The sequence below is a fragment of the Atractosteus spatula genome, chromosome 8 (assembly GCF_055471065.1).
Source record: "Atractosteus spatula isolate fAtrSpa1 chromosome 8, fAtrSpa1.hap1, whole genome shotgun sequence".
In the NCBI taxonomy this organism is placed as follows: Eukaryota; Metazoa; Chordata; class Actinopteri; order Semionotiformes; family Lepisosteidae; genus Atractosteus; species Atractosteus spatula.
Window position 1 is genome coordinate 45,514,626 of NC_142713.1, and position 20,619 is coordinate 45,535,244.

General features: G+C 35.2%; 1 protein-coding gene across 1 annotated transcript in view; it reads left to right on the forward strand.

Moving 5' to 3' along the window:
* LOC148829685 (sortilin) overlaps positions 1–20,619 on the forward strand; it is a 33,022-nt gene that overhangs the window by 3,643 nt on the left and 8,760 nt on the right. Inside the window, exons 3-15 of the mRNA XM_088924262.1 lie at positions 1,313–1,389; positions 2,225–2,327; positions 4,700–4,867; positions 5,535–5,608; positions 9,813–9,859; positions 9,969–10,105; positions 11,248–11,331; positions 14,383–14,443; positions 16,115–16,267; positions 17,328–17,425; positions 17,953–18,052; positions 18,165–18,336; positions 18,694–18,887. Of these exons, the coding sequence (XP_088780388.1) occupies positions 1,313–1,389; positions 2,225–2,327; positions 4,700–4,867; positions 5,535–5,608; positions 9,813–9,859; positions 9,969–10,105; positions 11,248–11,331; positions 14,383–14,443; positions 16,115–16,267; positions 17,328–17,425; positions 17,953–18,052; positions 18,165–18,336; positions 18,694–18,887 (1,468 nt within the window). The remainder of the gene's footprint in view (positions 1–1,312; positions 1,390–2,224; positions 2,328–4,699; positions 4,868–5,534; positions 5,609–9,812; positions 9,860–9,968; positions 10,106–11,247; positions 11,332–14,382; positions 14,444–16,114; positions 16,268–17,327; positions 17,426–17,952; positions 18,053–18,164; positions 18,337–18,693; positions 18,888–20,619) is intronic.

Consider the following 20,619-nt stretch of genomic DNA (forward strand, 5'->3'; position numbering starts at 1 on the left):
ATCTCTCTGTGTCCTTCTGTCTGCCTGCATTTTTAAAAATCTGTTTCCATCAGTACATATAGATAATTGTCTTACTCACAGATTATACAGTGAACAATATGCAGTGCATCATGAACAGACAGTTATACTGAATGGAAATAAATCTGCTTTAGTTTTTGGGAAAATGAGCCTAATGAAAAGGAAGTACACTGTACTTTGTGAGTATTCCAAATTAATCCTGCAAAGAATAATAGATATAGATATAATAATAGAGAGATCTCAGACCTTGCAAAATAATATGAGGCTGAATTACTTTTTTAGAAAGATTACATTATTAATGAGGTATTCACCCATCAAACAAAGATGATTATTACAGCATTTCATTTTTTATCCTGCTTATTGTTCTTAAAACAGTTTTTTGTAAGGTTATTGAATACTGCTGACATTTTGGTTTTCTCTCAGGTTTGGGGTATTACACTACAACAACAATATAAAAATAAAGATCCAACTTTCGAGCTTGTTCTGTTGCCGAGTTAATTAAACGTTTTTAGTAATGGGATCATATTAGTTATACAACTGAAAAGAAAAAAGCTTGAATAGGTGAAAGTGAAGTAACTGCAATTCTAAGCTAAAATACAGAGCAGATGTGTTTAATCAGTGGACAGTATGGAATGAAATAATAAAAAAGGTATTTTAAATTGTTAACATAAAATTCTTTTGCCATTTTCATTTCTATTGTCATGAGACAATTTTAGAAGAAAAGTGTCAATCTAATGCTACTTAAAAGAAAATCAAGTTACTTTTATGTGAAAGGCATGGTGGATAAAAAGGCTGATCTGATTGTTCTCTGACAGTTTTCTGCATTTTGGCTTAAAACAAAAGCAGTAGGAGAATGTTTGTGTGTGTTTTTTTTTCATTGATGTGATGATACATGTGGATATTTTTGTTTCGATCAGGTTTGTGATGAATAAAAGTGGGAGATGGTAAATCTATTTACTGTACATTTAAGTCATTAGCATTTAGAACTATAAGAAGAAGAAGCATGTACAGTACACTTCATGAATTGAAGAATGAAATGTCTTTTATCAGCAGGACAGAGTAATGTCTAATATATACAGTCATTCAAAGTTATATTTACTCTGAGATGAAAATAAGTGGTACATACCACCAATTTTAATATCTCAATCACGTAATAGTTTTGTCAAACTCAACACATCCATGAACTGATGAAAATCGAATTCTCTGTGCTCATGCAACACATTAAGAAAAGTCTAAGGTCACATTAAAATGTGTTTTGCTGTGGCAGTGTATTCATTGCTCCTGTCTCTTTTAGGTTATTCTGGTCTTGTCCACTTACAATATTCCAATTGACTGGTTCTTCGAGCAAGGCTCTTCACATCTTTATAGAAGGTAAGGGAGGAAACATTCACACATATTTGTGAACAAAGAAATGTATCTGTTGGTTATTTTTAATACCTTTATATGTTTAACATTGAAGGTGCAAGCAGAAAACAATCCCTGAAAGGATGAGTTTTATTTGGACTACTTGTTTATTCATTGAACTATTTATTTATCATGCTAATACAAAGGTCTCTCTTAGAAACATACCATTTCACTAAGATGTAAATGATTGTCACTTGAACTGAAACTAGAGAATAATTCTGCTAGTTGTATGCTGAGCTGCTATAAATAGCACAGTTCTAGACTTCATATTACCGATCCTCTCAGCTTTCTCTGCTGAGGTTCAAAGTTATCCTTTTTGGACAGATTCATTAGAAATCAGCTCAATCAATTCTGTGAAATAGACACAGGCATTTGAAGATGTGCTGTGATTGAATGTAATAAAGATTCTTGACTACATTCTAAACAGATACTTGAATTGTGCTTCCAGATAGCATAACATTTCTTTGTTGTACTTTTTTTAGTATCAAATCAAATTGCAATGTTTTTGTTTCATTACAGTTTCTATGCATTTCACGTTTTATTTCCTTGGTTTCACATTCAATAAGTCAGTGGTTGCTTTTTTAAATGCCGCACGTGTTTTGACTTTAATGGTATCACAGATATTTCTGGACATACAGTATGTATTACATACTAATTCTAAAAGAAATTATGGTATGAAACATTAAACGTGCATTCTGTGAGTCAAGAATGGCTATTCCAGCTGTTCCGAACATCAACATTCAGAAAAGCTCCTATTAAAGTGAACGTACTTTAATTCTAAATCATCAATTTTCTATTGCAGTGAAGATTCTGGAAAAACCTTTAGTGATATCTCCCATGTCATCAACAACACCTACATTCGGAAAGAATTTGGAATCAGCGTGGGTCCTGGTCATTCACAACGGGTAAACAGAAATTACTCAACTGTAGTTTATGGCTTTGTCTAGGTGTTATGAAACTGTGAATGTCAGCAGGTAATCACACATACTGTAGAAGTGGTTGCCTGTTTGCCGATTTACTGGAGTCAGTTTACAGTTTTACACTTAAAGCAATACCATTCTGCTCAAAATTCAGTACTATTTTCTCCTTTCCTTAAAATATCCTTATCAATATTTTAAAAATGAAAACAACATGTTGAGGTACTGTATGTAACAAAAAGGAATTAAAACCCTAGAAGAGCACCCTCAGTATCTTATCAATAAAACCATTAACTAAACAAAAATGACCTTCTAATAGTTTTGTCTGTCTTAAGTAGTTAATGCACTAACTGTATCATTTTACATTAGTTCACTACTGCAAAAAATAATAAAAATGCAAATTATCAGTGTAATGATTGTGTCAGAATCCATTAATAAATTAGTTAACACAGACTCTTCAGTACTGCATTACTGAAGAGTGTTTGCTAGCTGTATTCTACAGTCACAGAGTGTGACTCAGGCTTTCAACGATATATTTAGTTAACAACCACCATATAACACTTCTTTTTGGTTTCTTTGAATTTGTGCAGAGAGAGAGTAAACACTATTGCTTGTATTTAAGAGGATCATGCTTATTTGGTTGCAAGTACAATTATCAGTACTTCAGTACTATCAGTATCAGTACATCAGTCCATTTCCTAAAAAGAATATGACCCTGTCAGTTTCAGCATTGTGGTTTGAGATTGTTTTCTACTCAAACAGATCTAGGAAAAGAAAAGTCACCTGTGTGCTGTTATAAAATCATTGTGGTTCTTGAAGAAGTCCACTGGAGTGACTTCAATTGAGAATATCTTTTTGAAGTCTAGTACTCTTCTGTGTTACAGGGTAAAAGATCTACCTTTTGAGTTAATATGAAATTCTGTTCAGGTCAGAAATTAATTTATTTACTTTCTTTTTTTGCCTCTCGAGCAGCAGCACCTGCTCATGTAGTTTGGGAATGACATTGAATACAGTATTTCAAATAAGAAGCGCTTACTAGATTGAACAGAGGAAGCACATAAGAAAGGCTGCAAATTATGCCATTCGGCTTGTATTGTATTGTATTGGCCATATATAATTTCTTGTATTAGGAATTTGTCTTTTTTCACATACCCCAGCTTGCTCTCCATGAGACACACAGACAGGGAGAGAAGCTTGGGCTCAGAGCGCAGGGTCAGCCATTTATACGGCACCCCTGGAGCAGTTGGGGTTAAGGCCCTCGCTCAGGGGCCCAACTGAGTAGGATTCCTCTGCTGGCCGTGGGATACAAACTGGTAACCTTCCAGCCACAGGCACAGATCCTGAGCCACAGAGCCACCACACCGCCAGATAGTAGCTGATTGAACAGAGGATCACATCAGGTCGTGTCTTTAAAGAAGCCAGGATATTGCCTTCAACAAATAGTTAATTTTAACTTTATTTCTGTTCTCTTAACTATATACTGTATCTAAGCATTCTGTACTTTTTAAAAAAGATTTCATATGAGGAAAGTGATGAGCTAACCTGAACTCTTAAATCTATCTCCTGTCTTGCTTCTTCTAGTTCACTATCATAAATGTTTTGTACATTTTCACTGCCTGCATGCATTACCTTGCACTTAAACGTTATTTTTGATGCACCAGATGTCTATCCAAATCTGAATAGTATCTTAGGTGCTTCTGTATGGCAGGAGATGTGTGTTGCTGAAACTTTGCACATGACACACCTGTTTCCTAACTTCACAGTCTAGATCATTGAGTAAAATCAATAACTCCAGCAAATATAATACTGGTCCTTGTGGATGCCCTCACAGGAGCCAGGTGTAAATTCTAATAGCAGTATATTCATACTTGGTCAAAGAATCTCAGAATCTCTAAATCCGTTCTTACTATCTCCAGGAATTCAGTTTTATTTAGATGCTCTTTTTTAGTTTATTCCTTCCATTTTTCATAGCATTTCATGTAAATGCCCACCTTTTTGGTCTACTTGTCTCTTTAACACTTCATTCTATATTATACTGAGATATTTTATAGATATAAGGACAAATAATGCATTGAAAAAAACTCTTGTATGCTGGATTGTACAAGCACTGGAAATGCATAAATTAGAAAAGATGTCTGCTAACTGACTTTCATTTTGAAACATCTGAAGAAGATACTGTATGATCAATCAAGGGTTGTTTGTCAAGTTACGTTTCAATTGAAAATGAAGTCTAAATGTTGATCATGTACAGTAGCTTATTTTTTCCTCATCACCATAAGGCTTGACTGAATGTTCAGACATTATAATGAGTCTGAAGCCATTTGTAATAACCCTCCCAAATTCTTATTCTAAATGTCCAGGTTATTCTCACTGCGGATACATCAGGAGATGGAGAGAAACGAGGTGTAATATTTACATCTCGTGACTCAGGAATTTCATTCCAAGAAACGACATTGCCTTTCCACCCTGGACAGGTCATTTCCTATCACCCCTCAAACCCAGACTACTTGCTTGTTACCAGCACTAATGTAAGTAATAAAATCCAGCCAAAGACTCATAAATAGTTTGAATCATATCATGGTTGATGATTTTTTTCCTTTGACTGTTTCATTTATCATAGAAGCCGTAATGTTAGTATTTGCCTGAAATCATAGGCATTGTATCAAACTCTGATTCATATTTTTCAAATTACAGTATACTTTGGAATATGCTAAATTCTGTTATAATATATGGTTTGTAAGTCTGTGAATGTACAATACACAATTGACAACCATACAGCAAGCATTAAAATTTACATTTAATTATCTTCTCACATTACCAGTTCTCTGTACCCATCCAATAATATACCAAAACAAAATTATTCAAATATAAAATTTAACTAGAAGATTTTACTTTTTTTTAATTTACTTTTATACAGAAGGTAAAGAAAAATGTAACACTAGCCAGTATCTAAAAACACCCAAGTCTTTTTTTCTCTTAATATTACTGTACAAGTGTCCCTTGTTAAAATACCTTTTTGAAAATACAAGCTGGATTTGCCCCAGCAGGCAGGCGATTACATTATGCACAAGCTGACTCTAGCCATTTAAAAACAATACTGACAAGAATGCATGTGTTTAACATAGTTTTGGTAAACAAAAAGGGAATTAAAGTTTATAAACCAATTTAATTCTTTTTTGTAATAATTTATTTTAGAAAACTTTGTGGTTATCTGTGGACTTTGGACAAAATTGGAGAAAAGTACATGACAATGTACATTCCTTCTCATGGTAAGAGTATACTAATTTAGATTTCAATTACAAACAACAAGATAAATCTACAGTAACAGTAGAAAGGGATATTTTAACAAGAGAAACATATATTCATGCAGAAAAATAAAATCTTTATCTAAATTGATAAATACTCTTCTGTAAATGCTGATCTAATGCCAGAGGATATTAATAAATGTGTGATCATGACTGTGGGGCCACACCCACACTCTGTGGGGACCAAACCACTAGTGCTAAGAACTGTCTTGTGTGCTGTACATCAGCATTTGTAGCGTAGTTATTGAAAAGCTACAATAAGCCACTAATGTTGTTTCAGACACAGGCAGCTCATGTCAGTTGTAATGCTTTCCCACCTGGGAATTTTTTCCTGGCTTAGGAGGCTAAACTGAGAAGACTTCTTTTTGACTCTGGTTGTGCAGTGTTTTGGAACATTGGAACACTATATAATGTCCTAATACATTCAAGGACAGCAGTTTGGGATAGTTTATGTGTAATTTGTGCCTCACTTGTGTTTTGCCCTTTAATGGGTTTTTTAGCATTGCTGTCTCACATCCCCAGAGTCCTGGTTTTTATTCTGAGTTGGGGTGTTTGCCTGTTTAAATTTTATATGTTCCTCTCATGCTTGAATAGGTTTTAAGAACCTAACAATTGTTATAACTATAAGAGCCAATTTGGCCAAAAAGCCCTTTTGTTAGTAGCTTATTGATTCAAGGACCTCATCCAGCTATTTCTTGAAAGAAGCCAAGGTCTCATCTTCAACAGCATGGCTGAGTAGCTTGTTCCATACCCCCACAACCCTTTGCTTAAAGAACTGCCTATTGTTCTCAGTTCTTACATGTAGTTCTCATTTATATCCTCCGGTTCACGTTTCACTGTTCATTCTGATGAAATCTGCAGCATGGACTTTGTCAATGTCTTTGAATATCTTGAATACTTGTATTAGGTCCCATTATGGTTTTGTCAGTTCAAGACTCAGCGTAGGACATTCCATTCAGTTCTAGAATGCATTTGTCAACTTTTCACTGCACATACTCCAGGAAAGCAATATCTTCTATAGAATGCAGTGACCAAAATTGTACAAAATTGTCTAAATGAAGTCTTGCTAGTGTATTATATAGTTTTATCATGACACTGCTTGATTTGAATTCTGCATTCTGACTACATCGGCTTACATTTTGTTTGCTTTTTATTGCTTCCCTACATTGTCTGAAAGATGTAAAAGATGTGTCAGCATAAACAGTATTTCCCATTGTGTATTTATTGTTTATATTTTTAGTGCTGACATGCAAAACTCTGCACCTGTGTTTGCCCAGTCTTGAAATCTTGAATTCTAAAACTTTTTAATATTGGTATCATCAGCAAACTTGACTACTTTACTAACTATACAAGAATCTAGAAAACTGTTATATACTGTGTCAGTAAGAAAAGTGTTCTAGTACAGATCCCTCTGGTACTCCAATGTTAGCCACCCCAGTAAAGGTTTTTGAGCACACAAGAGATTTCTGTGTACTTTGTCTTCCTCCTGCTTCTCAAAGATATGCAAGTTTGATTGGTGTTCCAACTTGTCCTTTTCTCGGGGTGGAGTCTTGTACTTGTTCCCAGTCCAGATCTGACTCCACCTATTTGCATCCTTAAAAAAGGTCATTGTACCTGTGGTAAAGTATATAGCTACTTTAGCTTTTGACAGCCTTGTCTTTTCATTAATATCTCTTTGCACAGGTTCTGAGAGCAAAAACGTATATAACTTACTTATTTGTGACTGGCTTTGCTTTCAATGCTAAGAGTAAAGTACTGTATGCACCCCGCACCAATAATATCACATTTTCCTGAATTAGAAGAAATGCATTTTTTTTTCAAATGAACTTTTTTATTCAAATGTATAATGATCAATGTAAAGGAGGCTGAATGTCAGCAAAACCTGCAAACAAGATGGCAAAGTGAAATATCTAATTGTATAAGAATTCGGCCCCTAAGTCACTACTTGGTGGAATCATGTTTGGCAGTATTTAGTGTCGTCATTATGTTTAAATAGTTCTGTACCAGCCTGGCATAATAGTATTATATACTTCTGTCCATCTGTGATGGCAAAATTGGTCCATTTCATAATTTTACTATTGGATTCAAGACTTTGGAAAGTCAAGACTTTGTGTGAGCCACTTAAGGATTTTCATTCTCTACTTGTCAAACCAAGTGTGGCTTTGGCCTTGTATTTCAGGTCATTATCCTTCTGAAAAGGTAATTTACTTTTTTCAGCTTTCAAACCAGTTCACATTTGGATGACTCAAGCAGGTTTACCTCTGGTCCTTTCCAATACTCCTTTTCCATCAGTTCTGACAGCTTCCCAGTCTTTGTTAATGAAAAACATCCCCATAACATGATGCTGCCAGCACCATACTTGACAATTGAGATAGTGCTGACAGGGTGACATGCTGTGTTGGGCTTGCATCAGACATTATGATTTGCATCTAGACCTGAAACGTCTATCTGTGACTCCTATGACCATAAAATCATCTGCTACATACAGTATCTACAGTATGTCTCGTATGAGATTTGAGATGGGTCTTTTTGAATAAATGCTTTTTTTTTGCAGTTCACCCATAAAGGCTATCTGTTTGTAGCAACTTGGATATTGTCAATGTATGAGCATTAACCCCTGTCTCAGATAAGGAATTTTGAAAGTCTTTTGAAAAATACTTTTCTTGCCATTTCTAACCAGTTTTCTGCTTGTCTGGTTGTTCTGTTTGGAATGGCACCTGATCTAGGCGGTGTCTCGCTGGTACATTGTACTTCAGTGATGAACTTCACTGTTTTAAGAGGGTTTAAAGTGAATGTTACCTGGCTTTCATGGCCAGTATTGCTGTAAGACTATGTGAGATGTACCTTGAAAATCAATATGTATCTGAGGAAACCTACAGAGAGTGTTGCATTTACATTGAAGTCATGGTAACCTATTGTATTCCAGAGAAACAGAGAGCATTACACTAATTTTGTGATCTTTGAAACTATTTTGAGAGTTTGAGATTTGTTTTAAAGCTATTTGGTTTTCATGGCTGGATCACTGTAAGACTATGTGAGCTGTACCTTGGAAATCAATATACTGTACATCTGAGGAAACCTACAGAGAGTGTTGCATTTACTTTGAAGTCAAGTTAAACCAGTTTGATTACACACAGAGAACATTACACTAATATTGTGATCTTTGAAACTATTCTTTTGATCCTGAACTGTTTTTGGGTTACAAAGTACAGTCACATGATGTGAGTTTCTATAATGCAAATTGGCCAGAAAACAATATATTGTATTTATCAGGGAACGGAAGCATTTTGGCTATAATGGGACTCACGAATACTTAAAACTAGTCACACAAGTGGAGTAAAAACAGTTGTGCAGCAGCCTTAGTGTACAGTAGCAATACATGCTAAGTAGGCTGGTCTACTCTCTCACACATTGGTGTCAGTCTTTCTCCAACCTGCATAGGCATCAAAGATTTGTGTTTGTGCTCAGCTACTGCATTTTATCATCTGGAAACATATAAATATTGCTGTTAGGGTGAGTGGCGAGGGTACGAAGTGTTCTGCTAGTGTGTGTGGTGCAAGTGAAAACAAAAGGAAAGCTAATATTCAGGAACAAAAGCTTGATGTTATAAAGCGATGTAAGAGAAGCAAAAAAACGTAATATAATTGGCACAGCTGGGCGTAGTAGTGTCTATTCTTAAAAACTAATACATGTATCAGTATGCTTTATCAGTTTTTATTTTATATATTTTTTCACTGTTTTCTGATTGAAATGATCATGAAAAATACACTCAAACTAATAAAATGACCAATAACTATAGAAAACACACCTTAGTGATTGTGAATGCAAACTCTACCGCCTAACGCCTTAATTCCCATTGAACCAATGCTTTCTATATCACAATTTTCTTTAATGCAGCATTTTCCAGGAACACAACTATCAGGAACACTAACATTATAGCACACATGACCGTTGTTGAATACTTATGTAGTTGAGAATCTTCTAAGTTTCTTTAAAATGACATTTATTTACACACTATCTACATATGAGTAGATTGTGTAGGTTATTTAAATATCAAGTCATGACTGCAAGCTCTGAGAGCAACAAATTTTGTGTGTGGGAATGCTTTTGCTAGAAAATATTAGATTTGAAAGAAGGAAACTGAAGGCTTTCATTTTATTTTTCCTAGGGGGGCAGGTATCACACTTTTTTTCAGTACAAGCCCAAAAGGCACAGGTAAGTGATACATTTGACATTTTATTTAATATTTATGTGATGAAGTATCAAGTTTATTTACCATGTGGCCTAATGCTACTATTTGTAAGTATTTTTATTTTATTTCCAGTTGATGCTGACCGTAGAGGAGAGTTGTTCTTGAAAAGAACTGAGGATCTGGGGAAAACCTTTACAACTGTCTCCAAGAACATCTTTTCATTTGGATACATAGGCAGTTTTCTCTTTACTTCTGTTGTGGAAAAACCAGTAAGTGTTGACTGTGCAGCTTCACTCAGGCTACTTACCAACATAAACATGTATTTGACTAACAGTTCTCATCTCCAAGAGAAAAACAGAAGATAAGAACTATTATATAAACACAAGAACATTATACACAGGATACGTATATATATAATGTTTGACATTACTGCTGAAACAAGAGAAAAGTTGGAATATAATGCAAATTATAAATGAGGAATTAACAACTTTATCCAAAACTGAAATGTCATGTAATACGGTATAATACAGACATGCTACAATGTCACTGTGAAGGAATCCACGATCCAGTAATATTATAATAGTATTATATTTAGTGAGCGCTATGGCTTATGGGGAAGAAATCTCACATGAAAACAACATAAAAACCAAATTTGAAGGTAGTGCAGTTCTTCTCAACATATTTCAGCTTCACATGTCACTGAGTCGGTATGTAAGACTCTGAGAGGACTTGTGAAACTGGCACAGATAACAGAAGTGGTTGAGGAAGAGAACACAAGCTCTGCAACACTGATATGAAGTTCCCCCTGACGAGCTTTGTGATAGAGATCTTCAGCATACAGTAAGCTTTTTAAATGGCACGTAAGATATACAGTACATTAGTACAGAATAGTCTTGGTGGGCCTGCAGCCCTTCAGAAATCTTTGCTGAAGAGAGGAAACAACACAAATGAGAGGTTTCCTAGCAGCTAGAGATGAGAGCAGCAAATTAGTTTCAAAAAGCGTTGCAAAAAGTAATTTTGGTTTGGCCTCCCAGCTTGTTTAGGGTTATTATCGTACTGAAAAACAAAACTAACCTTTCACCTACTGTACAACTCACATTCCTTAGAGCTTTGATGATGACTGGAATAATCTTGTATCTTGACTGTATTTTGTGTTTTCACTGCAGCAGCACAACCCAAAAACCTTTATGTTACAAACTCTGTTTTATTTTTGGAACTACAAGCATTTTGACAGTGCCATGACCTTTTCTTTGCACATTTTGCTCATGGTGCAGATACATTTTATCCAGGTTTTCTAATGCTCTTTTGACAACCATGTACTTTTCAGGTCAAAACATGATTTAAAACTCCAAATATCTCAATTCTAACCCAGAAAGCATGTATTTAGTATAAATTTTCAATTCTTTTATAGGGGAAACCCAGAGTCATTTATGTGTCATCTAACCAGGGAGACAGCTTTAATCAAGCTCAGTTACCTTCAGCCACACTAGAACAGGTAATTACTTTTTAAAGCCCTTTCATCTTTGCCAAATCTGAACCATCTTTTAAGGTAACACTCTTCCTGAGATTTGTTTTTCTGTGGGTGGTACTCTTAACAATAAAATGATTGGTTCTGATGTACTGTACAGAGGTGAAATGTTGTTTCAAATTAGTGTTATGACAATTGTAGTTTCCTGTTTTAATAAATGAGCAGAAAAGGTTTCAGCAGTTCACTGGATCACGTGACTCCTGTCTGGGGTAAGTAGGTAGGAAGAACACCTTACTCTTGGTCTCTTCTTGATGTTCATGCCATATGCTTGTATTGGTCAGTGAGAAATAATTAAGTGGTGTAATAGGGTGTTTTTCCCCTTTCAGGATTTCACATGACAAAATTGAAGGCTGATTAACCACATGTTTTTGTAACCTGTATAATGTAAAGATTGTACATTTTATTTTGACTGGATCATCAGCAAGGAAATCTTTAGCATGAGTTTGCACAGATAATTTTAAATGCAGATTTGCCATTTTTATGGTTCAAGTCTTAAGTCTTTTGTACATTTAAAAAATTATGTAGCCATCAGGATTTTCATCAAATAAATGTCTTGCTGCTTGTATTGTATATTACAAGTATTATAAAAAGCACTTGACTTTTGTGTTTTTGCAAAAACAGAAAAAAAATTAAATTAATTGTAAATGCATCCCCAAATTAGTCCAGTTTTACTTTAATATGACTATTTTGTACCTACAAATTTTTTTCTTACATTTAGTTTTATATAAAAAGATCACAGATTTGATACAATTGATAGCCAGAGGGCCTGAGGGCAAAAGTAATACTCTGCCTTTTCAAAGCCCTTTCAAATCCTTGCGTCATGAATATCTTTATGTCCCTCTGCAGAAATACTGTATAAAGACATTGATGCTTTGGAAGTGAAGAGGCAGCCCTTTGTGTATTACTTTTACAAGATAAGGTGTGCAGCTGAGGAGAGTCTTTGTGTTACCTGATAAACCATTTTAGGATAGTTACACATGAAAATAAGCATATTATTGCAGTCCTTTTCTAATGATTTAAAAATCGTGTCTTTTTTGCTTTTAAGTGATATGATTCTTAGATTATTATGAGTGTTTTTCTTGCCTTTTGATATCTTTTTGCGTTAAGAGAATTATATTTATTAAATGTCTTGACATTATATTACATTATATTATATTTATTTTATTAATAATATTTGACTTCAGGTGGACCTAATCGTTTTGCATAAGGCCAATGGCAATGAGGCACGTTTGTGTAGTCTGGAGGACATTTGCATGAACATGAGGCATCAGAATAGATTTTTTTACAATCTGCTAACCACAATGATCCTCATCGGTGCCTTACTTGTGCCGCTGACAATACAGAAAAAGAGCAAATCTCCCAGGATGATTATGGAACCTGAAAGTCAAGAGCAGGGCAGAAACAAACAGGTGTCTGAAATATGAGAGTACAGAGCCACGGACATGAACGTACACCCTCAGCTGGAATGCAGCTCAGTAAGCTCTCTTACCAGCTTGGTTGCCAGACAAAAGGGTAGGGGTGGACTCCATCCTGCTTCTTATTGTTTAAAAAAAAAACTTGCTATGAAACCAACTTTAAAGCTGCCTACACATTATGCTTTACGTATTATACAATATACTAACTTACATTTCAGGCAGAGGGGAGAACAGCATGTATAAAATTATTGTTATTGATGCTAATGCTTAGTATCGGGGATTTGCCAAAAATATCACAGGAAGTATTCAAGATTTTTCGGGACACCTGGCTCAGAAAGAGAACGACCCCAGTAAAAAAGGGACAGAGAGCAGCCCTACTTCCATAAGAACATGAATGGTTACAGAGAAGAGGAGGCCATTCAGTTGTTAGTAGCTAAGGGATCCAGGGATTTCACCCAGCTGTGTTTTGAATGATGGCAAGCTATCAACTTTGACATAACCACATTTTCCTATAAAACAGGAAGATCTTAATGAATCTGAAAGATATTTCTCCAAGTACAAGTCCAGATTTTAGTTTTGTATTACAGTATATGTTTTATAGCAGGGGTCCTCAGTGAAATTCAAGGGTGTTTTTCAGGTTTTTAGGCCAGATTGGCCTTTAATGAATCAGCTCAATATTGGCTGGATCAGACCAGTTTAAACACCTCTTGAGGTTATTTAGATGCTGGTGCTTTCCAAAGGAAGATAAAACATACAGCCACACCTGCCAGGACCTGAATGGGGGATCCCTGTAGTATTGCACACCTGGTGATAGATGAGTCCTTCTACTTCTGAATTTTCTCAGTTCAGTCCTTGACCTCACTTGTAAATTGTACATTACAGGCCTATTAATGGTACATTTAGGGTGGAAGGCAGAGGCCACTTGCAATCAAAATCATCTACGTCTTATTTACAAGCCTGAACTTTATGTTACGGCTGCTACTCGCCACAAGCACCTAATCAACCCTAAGCACTGCCAAACGAGGTAACTAATTATCCCCAGCTTTGCACCATCAACTTAATTCCCATTTAAACCCTCACATCACATCACACTGTGCCTGGTATTGGTCTCTCTCTGGAGTTCATACCTTGCCTTCGCTACAACTTTTCTAAATGGAAACCAAAGCTTTGAACCTGACCTCGTCCTTAGACCACAACTTCAGTCTCACGGATCGGATTGTTATCGCCTGAAGAAATCTTTCATCTTCCTAGTTCTCCCTCTACTCCACACAGGCTCCAGTTTATATTAAGGTTGGCCAGGCCTAACACTTCAGCACTCTCCTAGAGCAAAACAGGATGTTACTCAGTTATGAAATATGTTTGAATGTTTTTTAAATGGTCTAATTTAAACTAATTTTTCTTTTCCTCTTCGTTTTGTTACATGTTTTCGTTAGAAGTACTCCTTGTTTTTCTACTTTTACATACATGCTTTTTAAATAACCCTTTAATAAAGTTTTCCATCTTTCTCTGCAATGACGTCTTTACCTGTCAAGGAAATTTTGCTATTGCCTACAATATGACAGAAAAAGGGCACTTATTAATTCAGTTATTTTTTTATTTTTAGTTCTATTCCGTGCTTGAAGCAGATGCTGAGATGATATTTATGCATGTGGATGAACCAGGAGGTGGGTACTTAAAAGCAATACATTATTTTTCACCTGTTAGTTTTGGATTTTCATTAAGCCTGTGAATTTATCTGGTTGCTCTACTTTGAACTGATTCCAGAGTAGCAACAACATGCATTTGTAACATGGTAACCACAATTGTACAAAATATTCTAAACAAGGTCTTGCTAGTGTGCTATACAATTTTAAAATAATGCCATGTTGATGTAATTCTATGATTTTATCCATATGCCCAAACATTATATTTGCCATTCATATTGTTTTCAAAGTTGCAAATAATGTGTCAATATAAACTCCTTGTCTTATTCATAAGTAACGTCTTTAAGTTCAGTGTTTTCTATTTAATAAAGTTTCTAGTTTATGTTTTTGCTATCTGCATTTAAGAATCTATACTTGTCTACTTTAGTTATGTTTTCTCATTCTTGAATTTTAAAGATTTATTTTCCTTTGCAGCTTCTATAGCGTTTGCTTATCCACCTATTCTGGTGTCACTGGTATCTGGTTTCTGCAGACTTCACTAGTTTTCTAACTATATCAGAACCTAGATCATTGATATAATTCAGGAAGAGCAGTGAACCTCATACAGATCACTGAGATAATCCACTAATTACGTCACCCAGATTGGAGCATTCGCCTCTACCTGTACTGTTCTCTCACCATTAACCAATCCAAATACACACATTACCATGAATGCTTACTGCCTGTAATTTGAGAATTAATCTTATATGAAGAATTTTGTCAATGGTGTACTGACATCTAAGCATACTGTATAGTATGTTCACTGTGTATTTGCTGCTTCTTCAGAGAACACCAATATGTTAGTAAAGCACCTTTTCTAAAGCCACGCTCACAAAACCCTTATATGAATTTCATTTCCAAATAGATGATCCTCTAGTTCTGATGATTGTTCCTACAATCTTATACATAACAGACCCATTGGGCTATAATTGTTTGGTTCGGTTCTGTTGCCATTTTTTAAGGATGGGCGCAATTTTCTAGTCAATATATACAAGGCAATTAGTTTTATTTGTTTATTCAGCTAAAAATAGTGTATACATTACAGTGCTTAGGAGAGATGAGCTTAGTACATGAATTACAAAGTAATTTGCTTAATTTAAATAGCTGACCTACTGTATGTACTGTATGATAACATTGAAATCAATATATCTTTCTACTGTTACCAGAAATTGTAACAGAGTAAAATAGAAAAAAAGATGGGATAGCTGAATACACAAAGTTAGATTGCTGTTGAAACTCTGTATGTAGTAGAACAATGAGCTTATAAATAATGTGTGGCGCAATTCATGTGTTCGCTGTTCACTTGCTGTAACACAAAAGAAGACAGACTTGTTTGTCAAGATCTGTATGCAGCTGAGAGTTTCAGCTGTTATGCATAAATGCTTTTGTGTTTAGGTCAGAACAAGTCATTAACCATTTGAGAAGTGAGTAGCACATATCCATTGTTGTACCATAATTCAGTTTGCAGATAAGGAAACATGCTTTACTATCAGCAAGAACCTGTTATTTAAAACAGGTATTTAGTATATGGAGATGCAACCCCAAAGACATTTGGAAACCAGACTTGTTTTTATTTGAAATGATAAAAAAAACATTATGTGATATCTACTGTTTGTTTTTTTTTGATACTCTGAGAATTGACTCTTTTTTTAGACACAAATTTCGGAACAGTCTACACCTCTGATGACAGTGGCATTGTTTTCTCCAAATCACTGGAACGCCACCTTTTCTCACCAGAAGGAAAAAGTGACTTCACAAACATCACCTCACTTCGCGGGGTTTATCTGACAAACGTCCTTGAAAAAGGTGTAGTATTTTGGGAGTGTTATGTCACATGTACACACACACACACACACACACACACACACACGAATGCACACAAAACAATTCAACTGAAGCATGAAACCAGATCTGGGATTTTTATGTTAGTTACAATTAATCCATGGTAAAAGTATAAAGGAGCCCTTATAAGGCGCATAGGTATCAATTTACAGTATAAAGCTAAAAAAGAAGAACTGAATGTGAAATGAGTAGCACTGTGGCACGATGGTTAGCATTGCTGCCCTGTCCAGGGTATATCCCCCCTTGTGCCTGTTGCTTGCTGGGATAGGCTCCAGCTCCCTGCGACCTGAAATTGGATGAAGAGGTTAGAGAATAGATGGATGGGTGGATGTGGCATGTGGAATTGTGAATTGAGAACTGCAGTGTCTTCTCATAAAGACATTCAACAACTATAGCCTATAGTATAGGACGGAGGGGTGGCTCTGTGGCTAAGGATCTGTGCCTGTGGCTGGAAGGTTGCTGCTTCATATCCCACGGCCGGCAGAGGAATCCTACTCCATTGGGCCTCTGAGCAAGGCCCTTAACCCCAGCTGCTCCAGGGGTGCTGTATAAATGGCTGACCCTGCACTCTGAGCCCAAGCTTTCTCTCCCTGTCTGTGTGTCTCATGGAGAGCAAGTTGGGGTATGCAAAAAGACAACTTACCAATGCAAGAAATTGTATATGGCCAATAAAGTGATCTTTTCTTATAGTTTTCTTTCTTAGGCATTGCACTGCCTTCATCCGTGAAAGGCATATGTATTTAAAGGTAGCTAAAATTATTGAGCAGTAGAAATCTTAAAAATTAATTGCCATGACTTTTGCTTGAATTAAAACTAACAGTGTTTTATATTTATGAAATAGTGTATTTGATTAGTAGTTTATGTTGATTTTAGTTAAAGATTTTTTTTCTTTGTATCACTTCAATGTTACCATGTAATATTTAGGATATTCAGAAGTTTCAACCTTAGAACTATTTTAAAGGGTATATTTCTAAAATGCAAAGCAAATGTTATTGAAAACAGGGTTAAAAACCTTTTTTCCTAGATGGACGTATTCGATCAGTCATATCCCATGACAGAGGAGGAGAATGGAGACTCTTAAACAAACCAGAAAATGTTAAATGTGAAGCATCTGTGAAGGAGGTAGTTGCAAAACTCTGCTGTTTTCTCACCAAAGCATTCTGCATGTTTTACATAATACAAGGATTTTACAGATTTTTTTTACATTTTTCATAATTGGAGTTCATCTTTAAAATAATTGTGTTTGTAAAGTAAAAAGAATTGTACGATATTCTTGCAAAAGACAAGTGTTTGTGTCCTTTTCTCTGGATATGGGAATTTTTTATCTCACATTAAATGAAAAAGTCACAAAGTCACTTCTTTTATGTGACTGAATTAAAATTAAGCACTATTGTTTGGTGGTATAACTAGTGAAATAATATCAACCTCACTGAAACCTCAGCTGCAGAATATGCTTATTTCCTTTCATAATGTAAACAAGATATACTGAAGCATTTCTTTTAATGTTTCTGAAAAAAAAATACAAATATTTCAACATGGACATTGGACCTAACATTGCTTCTTCGATCTTATTTTTTATTTGGAGCTCTTAGCAGAACAGAACAAAAATTAGTTGAAGAGATCAATGTGGTGTTTCTGTGTTTCTGTAGTGCAATCTTCATATTCATGGGGAGTACAGCCGGATTCATGATTTGGCTCCCTTGATACCACTGTCTGACCCAAGTGCCACTGGGCTTGTTATTGCTCATGGTGAGTTATTACTAATCACAATTAGTCATGACCAGGATCAGCAAAGTCAAAACAAAAAGTTACAATGTTATGATCTCCTTGTTCTAATGCACGTCATTTGTCCTGCTTATAGGGAGTGTTGGAGATTCCATCAAATCAGCCAGGCCTGACATTTATATTTCGGATGATGGAGGGTACAGCTGGATGAGAACTTTGAAAGGCCCACATCATTATGCCATTCTGGATTCCGGAGGACTCGTTGTGGCTGTGGAATTTAATATCAACAAGGCCATCAAATCAATAAAGTACTTTAACTTACTCAAGGATGCCTGCTGACCTGAAACAATTTCTAGCATTTTTCCTGAATGAATCCCTAAAAACCAGCAAAAGTTCCAATTTAGCTTTGCTCCATCATGAAAATATTTAGGATTGTGTTTGTTTTGACATATTCAGTTCATTAGTTTTGTGTCAGAATAAAATGATAATACAATGATAAAACAATGAGTTTTTAAGAATGATTTAAAGAAATCAGAGGAAGAGGACTTAGGTTATCATGGCATAAGCTTTTTCAACACTGTCATATGTGGCTTGATGTTCTATTATATAATTTCCCTATGGATCGGTAAGCCATGTATTTCTGTGTTGCCTGTGCCTCTGTTTAGGTTTTCGACGGACGAGGGACAGTGCTGGAAGTCATATGATTTTACACAGCAGCCAATGACCTTTGCTGGACTAGCATCTGAACCAGGTACCAAGACAATGAACATCAGTATCTGGGGCTACAGGACAGAAGAAGATTCTAAGGTCACATGGGTGTCGGTCACCATTGATTTTGAGGAGCTCCTCACACGAGACTGTAAGTCTGTATTTTGGTATGTTTTTCAAAGGAATCTTAGTGCTTCTTATTTCTTTTGTCTTACTTGCTATAATGAGTTTTTATAAATCCTCCTGTATGAGCCTTGTTTCACCATATTTACGTTAATTTACCCACAACCTCTTACATCAAGGTCTCAGATTAGCGTGTTTGAAAATGCTTTTCTATCCATCATTTGTGTACTGAAACTGAGCTTATTATTTTAAAGTTTAATTTCCTTTGTGTTTAATCATGTATAACAAATATAACTACAACATTATATATTTTTTCACAAAGCACCCTTAATGTTCTGTTTGTTGATTAAAGAAGAAAGATATAATAAAGAATAGAGATATAATAGAGAATAATTATTAAATATGTTATGAAAAGCAAAAATAAAAAGAAGCACCTTAATATAAAGGGGATTGTTCATAAAAATAGCCAGTATATCCAGACTGCCAACGGTGACAGCATTTTTACTTCATTCATAAAACAACCAGAAGGATAAGAAATTTAATGGTTGTGTAATTTGTCAGAATTGGTGGAAAATTACCTCCAGGGGTCAAATATGTAAAACTAAAGTCTCCAGAGCTGACGGTTAAGTACATTGTGAAATTTACTTGTGAAATTCAAATTAATATGACAGAAAGGCAAAGAGAGCCAACGTTCTCCTCTTAATAACTTATAATTATAAGAGTGTAGAAAAAAGAGAAGCATCTGTGTAAGAGAAAATAACATCCGGGATATACTCACAACTGCCCATTTTCACGTGATTTGAGAAAATGACCTTTAATTGTTATAGGGACATGTACCAAATTGCAGCTTTTTTTATCATTTTTATGACATATGGATTTGAAAATAGTGTGTGCAGAAAAGCCACTAGTGCTAACCTGTACTTCTAACAGGAAGCTATTCAACCCAACTTCCTCATTTGTGTGCTACCTGCTGTCATTTCATGACAGAATACAGGATATAAGTTTAGGCAAGCTTACATACTTAGGTACTGTAGTTCATTCCAGAGATTTATCGGGAAGTATTCCTGTAATACTTTTGGCAACAAAATATACATTTATAGATTGCAAAAAACATAAACAATGTACTTTTGAAAAATATAACCCTTAAACTTCTCTGTGAAAGGCATAAAGAAAGGTAAGTTGTAGCCCATATTATAAAACTCATCGATAATATGGAAAAGGGACAAATGTACTAGGCAAATAAATAACAGATATTTAGATTGCCTTGGCAAACACTATCACTCAAAGCACCAAAAATGTTAACTCTTCCACACTATAAATATTGATAAAAGGCTAATCTCAGAATGTACTGTAGCCTGGTCCTAAAGATCTCTGTAATGATCCAGTAACAAAGGAAAATTTAACAGGCTTGTACAGTAGGTATAGGAACTGCACAATTACAAAACTCTTTGCACTTTTTTATTTAATATTGGAAATTAAAAAGTGCTTACATCACTAACGCAACAACATAAGTATATCGTAGATTATAATTGACAGAATATCTTGTCATACACTATCAATCAAAAAGAAAATGATTAACATTTTCTTATGTTAGTCTAACAGGTTTACCACCAGCAGCTGAGTACCTGGTATTTTTATGATAGTAAAAGGCTTTTACTGTCATCAATTTTTCTGAATGCCATTCAGTGTATGTCCAGTAAATGAGAGAATAGGGACATTTTGTCCGTAAAACCAAATTTGTTGGACTAACCTCTAAAGTG